The sequence below is a fragment of the Ptychodera flava genome, chromosome 17 (assembly GCF_041260155.1).
Source record: "Ptychodera flava strain L36383 chromosome 17, AS_Pfla_20210202, whole genome shotgun sequence".
NCBI classification, from domain to species: Eukaryota; Metazoa; Hemichordata; class Enteropneusta; family Ptychoderidae; genus Ptychodera; species Ptychodera flava.
In genome coordinates, this window is record NC_091944.1 from 9,476,856 (window position 1) to 9,490,142 (window position 13,287).

General features: G+C 38.2%; 1 protein-coding gene across 22 annotated transcripts in view; it reads right to left on the reverse strand.

Moving 5' to 3' along the window:
* The window catches only part of LOC139115358 (regulating synaptic membrane exocytosis protein 2-like), a 164,254-nt gene that overhangs the window by 5,700 nt on the left and 145,267 nt on the right, over positions 1-13,287 (reverse strand). For 7 of the 22 annotated variants that reach the window (XR_011548107.1, XM_070677405.1, XM_070677414.1 and 4 more), the window contains 8 exons: positions 12,707-12,898; positions 11,727-12,230; positions 11,113-11,416; positions 8,719-8,826; positions 5,532-5,764; positions 2,707-2,854; positions 1,887-1,937; positions 282-499 (listed from right to left, as the gene is read on the reverse strand). Coding sequence is in view for 19 of the 22 variants with exons in the window: in XM_070677405.1 (XP_070533506.1) it covers positions 282-499; positions 1,887-1,937; positions 2,707-2,854; positions 5,532-5,764; positions 8,719-8,826; positions 11,113-11,416; positions 11,727-12,230; positions 12,707-12,898 (1,758 nt within the window). In the remaining 3 variants the exon portion in view is untranslated. Of the gene's footprint in view, positions 1-281; positions 500-1,886; positions 1,938-2,706; positions 2,855-5,531; positions 5,765-8,718; positions 8,827-9,684; positions 9,838-11,112; positions 11,417-11,726; positions 12,231-12,706; positions 12,899-13,287 lie in introns of those variants that run through there. The other 15 variants (XM_070677409.1, XM_070677417.1, XM_070677408.1 and 12 more) reach the window with 5 other exon arrangements.

A 13,287-nucleotide genomic window follows, 5' to 3' on the forward strand; every position in this document is an offset into this window, starting at 1 on the left:
ACACAATCACATGGGAAGCTGAGCGCTAAAATACGATTCACACTAAAATTAAAAAAAAAAGGATGTGTGTGCAGATTCATCCACGGCAAAACTTTTGTTGTCAAACGTTATATATTTATGGTGTTTTAATGTGCCTATTTAGAAATTGCACAGACCTTGTTGAACAAATTAGTCAAACCGAATTTCTATGGCAAGGATTCTACAGAAAATCAATTTAACAATTATTGCTTTGGGTTGTGGATGGATTACAAAATCAGTGAGCTCACTCCAAAATAACTGACCTGGTAGCAATTTAGTCCCTGGTTTGGCCATCAGACCTCTCGCTCGGACAACTTCCACTTCCAAGTGACCATTTTTCTCACAGATGCCGACTTGTATGTCTCCAAGACAGGGCGATCCCAACACCTGGCGTCCAACGAGCTGGGCCGGACCCAGGCCATCGATGAAGTCACCAAAGTGACCCTCAGGGCCAAGACGAAGGCCGGTTGGCAACCACATTCTGTGGAGAAAACAAAATTGAAACTTGGTTAAAGACAACATCAATGCTATTCAAAACAATCATCACAGGTGATTTTCAATGTAAAATGATGTGACGTTGAGAAATGTTTTTGAGTCAGATACAAGGAGAAAGAGTAAAATTTGTTCACAGGTGGATGACAATAGAATCCTATGGTAGATGTTAGTATGAGACTTAGTGCCATTACATGAAATATAGTTGCTAAATGCATTTATCTGAAGTTAGTGTGCCACCGTTCGACCTCTGGTTAGACTTGTTGCCCTAAAGCACACCGACAACTTGTCTCATAAGTTTTTAAGTCAATGAATAATTCTTCAAACTCTAAATCGTCAAATTTGCATGAAGCACTTTAACACTGAATTCAGAAAATACTTTGTCAGCATCCATAGAGAAGTGTAAAAATGCTAAGAAACACACAGTGTTGTATTTTATAATTATTATGAGAAATTTTTTAACTTTTATGAAATGCTTGGTGTTGTTAGTTATGAAATATACTCTCTGTGCATAAAGTGTGATGAAAAAGGTGTTGTTAATGAGAAAGAGTTATTCAAATTTAGGAATAGTAACTGACAGTTTGTAATGAGAAACTAATGAAATACTACAAGGATTGAGAAAGTAAGTGCATCATGGGAGATTTGTCCTTGTCAATACTTTGGACACTGCCTTTTCTCAAAGACACTGGCCTGAAATGGGCAGAAATCGTCTGATTTTTTAACCACAAATTTTGATTTGATTTAATCAGTATTTTGTGACCACTAATATTTGTAAAAATTAATTGCCTTAACAAAAGTAATGGCTTTGTCATCTGAATAGATGTTAATAATTTTGCAGATGTTGTTTAACCCTTTCACCATAATGGTATGGCCTAAACCCATGGTTATCAATAGTGAGTGTGGACCAGTTAACAGAGAATTGGGGTGAAAAGGTTAAATGAACTGAAATTTGTCTTTTGTAAATACATCAATGCACTGGGAAGGTGCTATGAATAAAACAACTGTTCTATTCTGCCCACTAGAGAGTATTCATGATTGCAAAGGTGTGTTTCAAATATCAGTTTATCAAGAGAAAAGAAAGAACATACAAACAAACATGAGCAAAGATGATAGTGAATTGAATCTTGTGACTTGCAAATGTGCACTTTGGGTCATGGAAAACGTGCTTTGCTGTTTGTCAGCCGCCTGCTCTCCCCTATTACCATTGTGGTATGGTCCGACCTCACTGACCTCAGTGGTGAGATTGGAACCAAGCACATTTTTGAGGGGGAAACGGCATAGAGATGTACATCTGGTGCAGCAAAATGAGGGAAAAAATGCATGCATTTTATTTTACCTTCTGCCTTTTTTTAGCTTTGGCCAGTTTTTGAACTTACCGAGTAAAGTGAGACAAGTAACTATCAGTTGTTGCCTCACTGACAGCTAAGCTAATGGTTGGAAGGAGGGAAAGAAGGAGAGATGAAGAGACACCGATTACACCAGAGACGATGGGGAGGACTAGGGAGAGCAACGATAACACGCACCCAAGTACCAGTAATTAGATTTTCACAAACAATGAGGATTCCATTTAACAACATCATGCACATTCAACTTTTTTACCAAAAAGCATATCATCAAATGTTATCATATTTGTAAAGTATGATGATTGAATTAGAAATGTAAAAGTTTATTATATGAAAGACACTGATGCACTTAGTGACTGTCTGATATTGCTAATTATCCTACAAAATGGTTAATAGACAATAGCAGGTCTGATTAGATTTTAAAGTCTTCAGCATCTTTTGGACAAATAAGAGAGCATCCCTACAGGGTTGAATGAACTTTCAAAGTCAGCTAGTCGTAGCACTATGATGTGTGGATACACAATAGAACGCAAGGAGTTGAGCACTGTATATGCTCAGAGATTTACATTCGGACAGATCTATGTTTTGAGATAATATTCCCTGTCATATTGGACGAGCCACTATACAGTCTACAAAGAAATCAAGTTTAAATAAATATTGAAGTATGGAGCACTTGACAGAGAAGTGGGACTGCCAGGATGTTTTATGATTATGGAATACTGTATAGATACAGATGCTCATGATGATGCTAATTCACTAGGGAAACTGTTTGAAAACTTCCTCATACACAAAACTTATTCATACACAAAGAAATAAATTTTATAGATCTATATGGAACGTTTTCATCACTTACGAGGAAGAGCTCTCGGAGCTTAGACTGCAAATACTGCCATCAGTGCTTTCCCGGCTTGTCTGTTTCACCATGCGATTTCTCATCTCAAAGGGTACACCGACTTCTTCACTCCTCACGATGGAACTTCTGGGCTTTTTACCTGATCCTTCTGAAAGGACAAACAGAATGTTTCTTTTAGTTTACGAATGATAAATCAAGGCCTACAGATTTGCTCACTAAGTGAAGGGTTTTGTTGAGAATTAGATAAGAACATCAAGTTCATGACCTTTACACAGAGGACTAGGTGCATGGGGCAAACAAAAATTAAACTTCAGTGATGCATGGCGCCCTCACAGGGACTTTGGCAAACAATCTTTTGTTTTTCTTTTATTTTCGTAACTCTCAGCACCTTGCCCTCGTGGTACTGTTAGTATAGTAAGTTACAACATCGAAAAGCTTGGATTAAATGTGTAGTACCAGTCACATGTAAGAGTTTAAAATCTGTGTAAAATAACAGAGATACATATTGAGACTGATGCTTTAACCCCTTCATCAAATAGCTTGCTCCAACTTATTGTTTTCAGGGGCAAAGATGGACCTTCAAACTAGAAATTAGGGGGTTGTTCAAGGGTGAGACGTCATGCGTGATGAACGAGATAGAATATTTTCAGTTCATCAAAACACCCGCTAGATGTGTAATGTGCGTTGTTATCAGTGACACTTGAATTTATGTAGTTCTACTGTCAACATCTGTAGGATACATGGAGCATTAGCCATGGAAGGTAGTACAACCCTTTGGGATGTTTTTGGAACTTCAATACTTTTCTGGTACATTGCTCGAGTACATTCACTTTGAAGCCTGGGGCGTAAACAAAGTTTCCACTGTCTTGCTTTTGTGAAAATTGAATTTTTTGATTTGTTACTGGACACTTGGAATGTCAGCTGTTGGTAAACTTTAGGTAATTAGTATCTCTAGTCCAGACTTTACGAAGTGACACACGCTCTTTATTCTTGATTTTGAATGAGAATGGTCTAAAAAGTTCCTTGAAGAAAGCTTGAGCAAAAGTTCAAAACTTTCTTGTTTTGTTGAACACGGGTAATCAATGGTCCAACTGATGGCTGCAGTGGCAGGATCTGCATACAGCGATTAACCCATCTTGTTGAAGAGGGTAATCCAGTGAACACAATGATAGAGGGCAAAGGGGGGGCCTACTTAATACCCTGTCCTTGCACATATGCCTACCCATTAACTGACATTAGTGGAAGAAAATCGTGCCTGAAACCACAATTGGTCAGACAAAACAAGTCTGGAGAGGGGCTTAAAGGGTCATTCACGTATGAATGATTCACGATCATAAATTTGTTACTTTAAAAAAAAAATTAGAATTCAATATCGTCAAATAACTGACAGTCTTGTGGGAGGATATTGCACAGTGTACTACACGGAGCAGGAGGTGGCAGCTCTGTGGTGTATGGATGTGTGATGCCGTTGTATTGCCTTTTAATTCACAAAACACACCGATGATTGACCACAGAAACACGTTCCACATTCACGGTCTTGCAAAAGTCAAAGTGGACCCTCAAAGGAAACTCCTCGAGTGTTCTCTAGCGCAATTCAAGCAAAACACCCTCCCTCTAAAGTGCCCTCCCTGGTATTGGAAATTATGCAACGGGTGGTTTTAGTGAGTAACTACGCATTGTATACATTAACTGTTGACACAATGGAGACGTCACTCGTCACTCGTGCTGGGATCAGTGAGGTATTTTTTTCTAACGTGTGAAAACCATTCCTCAGGGTATTAGACTGGTTCAGGACTCCTTTGTCCAACCTGGCTGTGTTTGTGTGCAGTCTCTCACAATGGAAATCCAAAACATTTTACAGTGACGCACTTCTGGTAGGAAAAACAAAGTCCTCCCTGACGTTGTTGCCATTACAGCTTATATTCATTGCTCCTCATGAAAACAAAAACAACACAAAACAAATTCTATTCCCCTGGAATATCTATCAGTGTCCAAGCAAACAGACTCTCTATGACTGCTATGTTTGCTATTGTGACTTTGATACACCGATATACACAATGTGATAACCTCACTAAAAACACTTCCAAAGTTTAACTTATCAGATTTAATTACATTTACGGTAAAAAAAAAACATTCAGAGAACACAAAATTGCATGGCAGATAACTTCACTTGGAAGTTAATCAGGTGGACAAAAAACATGACAGAATCAAGGCTAATATATTAACGTTTACTTTGCCAGTTCCCAGAAGATGAGGGAAAGCACGGTATCAAAAAGAATGGAGATGTACCACAGTCTGGTTTACGAAGGAAGCAACAGTTAAACAAATCTGAAATGATGGATGATGGAGCAACTCATTATCAATCAGTTCCACATGGATCAGAGTGAGATGTTTTGCTGACACGTAATTTACTACAGCAATTGCTGCACTATCTTTTCACCTGATAAACTGATTGATTTATGAAATTAACAAAACAAATATCTGCCTCTGTTTATGTCAAACACAGGCAACTGAGCTACAATTTGACATAGGAATGCACATTGAAAGACTCAACAGTTGGTTGGATGTCCAGTGCCTCTGGAATTGTAATGAAAAAAGTTTCTGCTCTCAGTGAAGTTATTTCCCCTTTTAATCATCAGATTTTGGGACAGTCCCATTCATTACAAATATGGTGGCTGGTCCATTATTCAGAAGACGGGGTAAAATGCTTAAAATCTAAAATGATGATAAACTTTAATGACTAAATGAAAAAAAAACTGAGATGTACAAAAAATGTAAGATATGAGGCAGTTTTTTTACCTCTTTAATTTGACTAATGAACTAACCTGTAGCGCTTAGTTGAGATGTGCTACTGCTTTTCTTGGAGAGACCGACCAGGGCGGCCATCTTGTATCCGATGCTGGCTCTACGTTTCTTTCCCTCCCGCGTGTTTGGCTCAGCAGCCGAGTCGGATATACTGCCATCTTGCTTTTCATAGGAATAAACATCGCTGGAACTAGAGCTTCGATTCAGAGGTTTCTTGTTTGGGGCGTTGCTCTGCATTTTGGCACTGAATGCACTGTGGATAAAGTGAAAAAACAACAAAAAGAAACAATTAAAATTTCTGTCATTTTTTCTTGTGGGTGACATACGTACATAACTTCAAAACAGAAAAGTGATATTTTGTGTAAATGCTGTATTTACTGGACAACTTGCATGTCAGCCATTCTTGTTGTAAGTGCTGGAATGAGATGTGTGGTTGTAAAAAAAATGTTTTTTTCTTTCCGAAGAAGGAAGCTATGGAAGGCAAAAGATAGTGTTGCTCTGCTGAACAAAAAGATTGAAAGACCCTGAAACACAGAACTTTCAGAAAAAAAAAGAAAGTGTAAAAATTGTGTCGCCTGAAGCAACTGAATCTGTGTGTCTTTCAATAAAACATGAGACTGTGGAAGTTTGTCAGCTTGAATCTCCTGTCTCTGATATTTCAAGCAAAAGCCGACAGAAGTGTTGAAATTCAACTCTTCTGAGATGCAGATCTCCAAAAAAGCCCTGAGATGATATATACGTCCATGAGTAACTCCACCGGGAAATGTATGTCTGCAAATCTGATTGGCAATTGCAGATGTTTGTGAAACAGTAGGGATATTTATAGCTTAGAAGGTGAAAAATCTCACATGTACGCCAGAATTTTGAGAAAAATCACGGGCATAATATGACACTAAGCACCGGTGAAAAGCTCAGGAAATACTGCTGCCAACTACAGGTAAAGATTAGACTCTAAAGTGTGGGAAGACGCAGGTGATTTTGAAAACCACCATAAATTGCCTTCAGAAAAGTGAGGACCATGATATACACAGTCTAAATTTAGACATAATTCACTACTCAATATCTAGCAAACAGGTTAAATTTAGACGCAAAATACTATTTTAAAGATTAATATTGTAATTTCAGCTGTCGTTAGAATATTAAAAATAGTAACAGGTTAGCTGAAATTTCCCTCTTTGAGTAGACTGCAATAAATAATTTCTAAATTTAACAAATGCAAACTGTGATTTTTTCCACTGCAAAGAGTACACTTTGAGTATAAACACAGAGTACACACATCATACTAATGTTGAGGTCTGCCTCTTAGTAAGACTCACATAATATTAAAGCTTGTCTAATACTAATGTGGTAAGTCGCAAAAAACTGATCCAAAAAAAGTGAAGAAGAAACCAAATTGAAAAAAAAGAAATCGTAATGTAAAGAGCTCTATTGGAAACATTGGCTCATCTCTAAAGTTATTGATTCTTAAACGACGCGACAAGTTTCTAAAAAGTAAAATACTTTTGCACTCACACTATTATGATATCACTGCCTTCTCATCATATCAATATAAGAATCTACTTTCCTGCCTCTCAGTTTTTCGAAAACAATAAGAAGAATTCACAAATTTGGAGAGACTATGTTGCCATTTTGGAAGGTTTCGAACAAATTCAGGAAACCATATTGAAAATCACCCTTCCAACATTTTATGAGTTTGAGGTGCCACTCATCATTACTAAAATATTTCATTAAATGATAAATTTCTTACTTCTTGGTTATTGAGTGTTCAAAAAAAAACAATAGAGTTGATTAAACATCAGTGATTTGAAAACTTTAAAATTTCTTCTTCAGTTTGCAATAAAACTTATACATGTACTATGTTCCTTTACTGACAAGCAAGACCAACTGTCTCCTCCCAGTCTTGGAGGCCGGCGAGTAATCTGTCCCAGTGATTTGTATGTACATGCAAGCTGGGTCAACAGCTAATTTGTGTGCCTGCTGTTTTAAGAACTACCCGTACATGTTACTAAAGCCGACTTACTGTCTTTGTTTGATGGGATTCGATAAAAGCCGTTCAGTGAGCCTCATGAAAGGATTAGACACAGAATTGAACAAGCTATTGTTTCAACATAATGCTCAGTGAGTTGAAATTTAGATAGTAAGAGTCAATGCTCTGAACAAATACTTCACATTTTTTAACTCAACCTTGATGGTCACATCTTGTTTGAAATACCCTTTTTACCGCCTTAAAATGATACCATCCAAATGTTCCAAATACTCAGAATAGATGTCTAAACATGAAAATAGGGATGGTGAGGTTTAATGCTGGGTTAAGGGGATGTTTAAAGTGGTTTAATCCTAAGAGTTTTTGAAATTCCCATTTTGAATATGTTTGCCTCGGCGAACAGTCATAAAATGATGATTCTGTGAGCAAAAACAAAATGGCAATTTTGTAGCACCAGTGTCTCATCAAGCTGTTGTGCGTGATGATCAATTCTACACTTTAATGAGAACAAAAAAATACTGAATGTTGGATCACCATGGGTAACTTTGTTATTCCAAATACCTCTTTTTCACAACATCTAACATAGTTGCTTTGCAATTACATGTGGTGCACGGTGTATGCATGCTGCCCTGTGACAGACTACTGTAATGTAACTTGTGTGAGCGTATCATACACGGTACTTCATTAAAGTAGATACATACAGTATGGACAGGATTTTTTGTGAATTGAAAAGTGCATGGTTGGTGACCGAGGATCACTTTTCGAATCAAATAATGCGAGAAACACAAAAAATTCAACAACATAGTTATACAAAAAAACCAGAAACATATGAGCAATAGAAATATCTGAAAGTTATCAAATGATAGACATGACAGAAATGAAAGCATGCTCCGTTGCACTTAGCCATACACACGTTTTTTTGATGTGATGAAATTGACGCATGTTTCACTAATTAACTTAAAACAATGGATGATAATTAGGATGGAGGCAGCCGTCATGCTGATGTACAGTACCGCACACGGACTGTCAAGTTTTGCCATGGCATGTACTTTCCAGATAATGGGGTTTAAAATGTATGATGGAACGATGATTCGATTTTAACAACAGATGCTGACTACATCCAAAATATTTTCCATGAAATTTTTTTCCACATGTATACAACGACATAATATTTTACTGTACAAGGACATCCACTGACTTTGACAAAACAGTTCAAAACTAACTTTGAGAGTCTCTTTTTAAAGCTTTTTCGCAAGCTTTTTTGTCTCTTAAACTGCCCCTTTTCTCTGATGTGAGTAACACAAGGCTGTGAGAGATTGGGAACACTAGAGCTGTAAATACAAAGAAACCAAAAAAAGAAAAAAAAAAAAAAAAAAAGAAAAAAAAGATAGAAAAAAAGAAAAGAAAAGTGAAGAGCATTTGAAATTAGGAGCGCAATAAAGTGGCATATCTTCCACCAGAGTGGAGGTGTCATGACTCAGAACATGCTGAACTGTCGAGTCCTTCAGAAACATAGATCTAATCCTGACTGTGGCGAAGCACAATCAAACCATGAGTTTGCACAGGGTATAGGAAATACATAATTCTTTGCAGAGTGATAAGATAATTTTCTGTGTCACTGCAATATGGTTACAAAAAGAACTCAGGGTGGACACTTCAGCATGCTCAGTATAGTATGAATTGTCATATAACACAAAATCATCCTAACTAAATGAGATTTGAAAAAATGGCAACCTTTCCCCTCTTTCAATGATACATTCTGGTACCCCAGATTTCACCAGTTGAAACAGATGAGCCACCCTTTGCTGCCAATTCTGTCCAGCTATTTTTTGCTCAAAGTTTTACTATTTTGGATTGCAATGCACTGATGGCATTTTTTTTTTCAACGAACTATATTAGAAACATAACATGCACAAATAGAGAAACACCGACAAAATTCAGATTATTGCTGGCAGTAAAGAGAGACAACCAGTGGCTCATTTGAAATCAAGGATCGGTTGCGTAGATTAGTAACAAACAAGCCATAGATTTTGTCACGCTTGCAAGCTGATGGGTTAAAATCGGTTAGAAAAACATACACGCACAATTCAAATTCAAAAATAGCAAAAAAAAATATCAAAATTCAATTGAAAAAAATGGAAAAAAGGGTAAATAAAAAAATGAACAGAAAAATAAAAAAGGAAGCATACTCGGAAAAGATCCAGGACCATAGGTCTTCACCGAGTTCCTTACGAATGTTACCCATCATGAACGAGGGAAAAAGTGGTGGAGTTCAAATACAGGAAGGTATCTCAGGTCTTCATGCATCAAGAAGGGACTGATAGAATCTGTAGTGTTCACGGCTGGAGTAAAAAACAGCATGCAGGGTTTTCTTCAGTGGACGTGTGACACCACGATGCACAACACTCATACAATGAGAATAACAAAACAACTGATAGGTACTTGCAGGGTGATGGGAAGGTAGTAAGCTAGGGGGTTATATCAACACAGACCCCCTAGGTCTGACATGAACCGACTCTTTTGATTGGCCTCGTAGACAAAACAACTATGATCACACTTTGCACTTTAATGACCAGACAAGAAGATCACTGACGTCATCTTGACGTAGACTATTAATACTGCTGATGAAAACATTTGTACAGACACAATGCTTTCATAACTATCCAGTCAAAATAAAATTCAATTTTCTAACCTTGATTTACTTCTTATCAATCTGTCCACCATCACTATTGACAACAATGGGTTTTGGTCAAACCATGTTTGTGAGAGGGTAAATCATTGCTGATGGATCACCTGTCATGGATCACATCAAAATAATTTTTTGCTGTTGTCATAATTTCTGATAATTCAGAGGCACATCCCTTTGCATGCATCTGTCTGCATTGTCACAAGAAGGAATTTCTAAATCTTTCAACATTCACGTATAATTTATCGCACATTAAAAACAAGCTTTTTGAAAGCAGTGTGAACAGGCTGGTATGACAGGCGTTGTTTATGACTGGTATTGTTTACAGTATGATTTTATTTCCCAAAATATTACAAAATCAGCAATAAAATTCAACAGAATATTACGGCCAAACTTCGATCCCACTTTATATATTTGCTGCCATTAATCACGACACATTATGGGTAGCACTGACGACAAACTTATAATTTAAGTACAAATTAGAAAAAATCCAGCCTGCTCTAGACAATTAAACATTATTTTTGAACAATGATAAACCGTTTATGTCATATCACTGAAAGTAAAAAAGAATTTGTTTTATGCCATTTTGGCAAAATGCTCAGAGTTTGTAAATAATTGTATTATGAAGGCATTAATGTAAATAACAGTTGAAAACATCCCCTCTTTTATTATTATGGCACAGATTTTAGTTAAGAGAACTAACTGACGTGTCATTATTTGCTGTTTAACTGCTATTAAGTGTATTTGAAAACATTCACAGGTCTAAAACTGATTTGTCCTTTTCACTTCTGCTAATACCAGAGTCTTTTTTGCAGTAAACCTTAAAAACATAGTGATTGTGTAGTTTAACCAAAAAGTGACATGAAAGATGTATATTCCAGTAAAAAAACTGATGTACAAAATAGATAAGAAATTTCCGGGGAAATCTCACCTCAGTTTACGAGTGGCTTTTTGGCCTGGTACGGCTTGCGACTGGGTGGACATGGTACTAATGCGAGATGTCTCACTGACTTGCGTAATGCCAGACACGTCGCTGGTGCTGGACACGTTGCTGTCGCTAGACTTGATGGAGATGTTGTCCGGGCTCTGCTTGCGCATGCGAGGCTTTTGCGGCAGTTCAGAGACGGCCATTCCCAGGTGCGGGGATAACGTGTTGGCGGACGCGGCCTGTTTGTACTGGTTCATCTTCATCTTGAGCTTCATCTGACGAGCTCGCTCTTCAAGTTCGGCTTGAGCTATGGAGCCGAGGAGAATACAAGTAAGAATATTATGATTGGCAAAGAGATAAAACATGATCTTTGCAAGGACAATACTTCACTGTTAATGGCCAAGATTTCATATTTTTGTACACCTGAGCAATATTAATCTGCTTATTACCACCAAATGGTGATAATCTGCTCAGGTGACGCTCTCCATAATGCATGAATAGAGCTATATAATAACCTTTGATTTCATGTTGAATAAGTATCACAAAATGCAGCATTTTTCTGCCTGATGGCCTTGACGCAGCAAGTTTGGAAATTTTAAGATGAGAATGTCACTTACCCCGGTCTCCTCTGGTTTGATGAACCGGTAACTGGGGCAACTGACGGTGTTTTCTGGGTGTTGAAGGGGTTGATGATGGTGACGATCTGGAGGGTGAAGTGGCCTGGTGTCGGATTGGGGAGCTTGGCAAACTGGTTACCGGGGAGCGCATATCTGGTGGTGACATTGTGCCAACCATGGCGTTATGATACTCTCGTTCTAGGTCGCGATTTCCTCGGATTTCTGATTGGCTTCTTCGGTGTAGGTCAGCTCGCGGAATGTCTGATCTTCTTGTTGGAGATCGTGCCCTTTCTATGTCAGATCTTCTCGTTGGGGATCTAGATCTTTCGATATCAGACCTTCGAGTTGGTGACCGAGATCGCTGGAGGTCGTACTCGCCTGATGGAGGGCGCCCTCTACGTCCAGGGGATGGTGATCTGGTTCGTGGTCTGGGAGGTTGGTCTGGAACTGTCAGCGTATGAGGCTGAGGTCGATCATTCAATTCTTCTCTTGGAGGTGCTAAAACTGAAAGGGAGAAAAATCAAGAAATCAAGACATCACAAAGTTTGCATGGAGATGCTATCATACCACAACATCTAACACAAATAATTGGCAAGGGCCTGACTATGAGATTTAAAACATTCAGGGTAGCTATTTCAGATGTTCAAAATAAAACTCTTATTTTACAGGTTGCTAAGATTCGCAGGCAGTGTCTTCAGAAGCGTAATTATAGAATATTGTCCAATGAAGACAGGTTCTGAGGATATGACCAGAAGAGGGCGCTGTCTTTAAAATCTCTCGGAGATAAAATCACGAGGTCAAGAAAAAATATCTGCTGTAATAAAAATACTGGGGACATTTTTCATCTTCACTTCAAATAAACAGCCTTTTAGGTAAGAGTATTCACATAGACTTTTAGGGCAAGAACTCAAGGTGTCAGGGCCAACCGTATCACCAGCCTATATTGAACAATATCCATTCACCATGAAAATTTCCCTCACCTGTTCCAGTCCTTCTCCTGGGTGATGGTGACACTGGTTGTTGTGGGGCTGTATGTTGTCGCCTCTCTTGCTCTCTGGCGTTCCTCTGCTGCCGAATGTGTTCCGAGTTGCCTTCGTTCCTTGGCGGTGGACTACAGCTGCTTCCGTATGATGAAACACTAGCTCCGTCCCCTACACCAACGACAGTTGAGCCTGGAAAGCAAAAAGAAATTTGGAAATCATGCCATTAAAGCAATTTTTCTCTCAAAACTAAGCAGACAGACTTAATCATAAAAGATTTTCATTATCAATGTGTCCTCAAAACAATGTCGCCTCACATGAGGAATAAGCTTATCTCACTCGCACAGCAGCCATGGAAAACCTTTGTTCAACAGCCAAGTGACATTATGTTGTCCGAGCTAATGTACTTTTCATTCCTCCACACGAAACACACTCAGGGAACAGTTTCAATCAATATTTAAACAGCTTCTCGGCTGCATGCAGTAGCACCTTGAAGAGACCTCCATAGTGCCAGAGGATCATAAATCTGTGATTTTGCAACAATTAAGGTAGAATGCACCTCGAGGACAGATATTTTGACT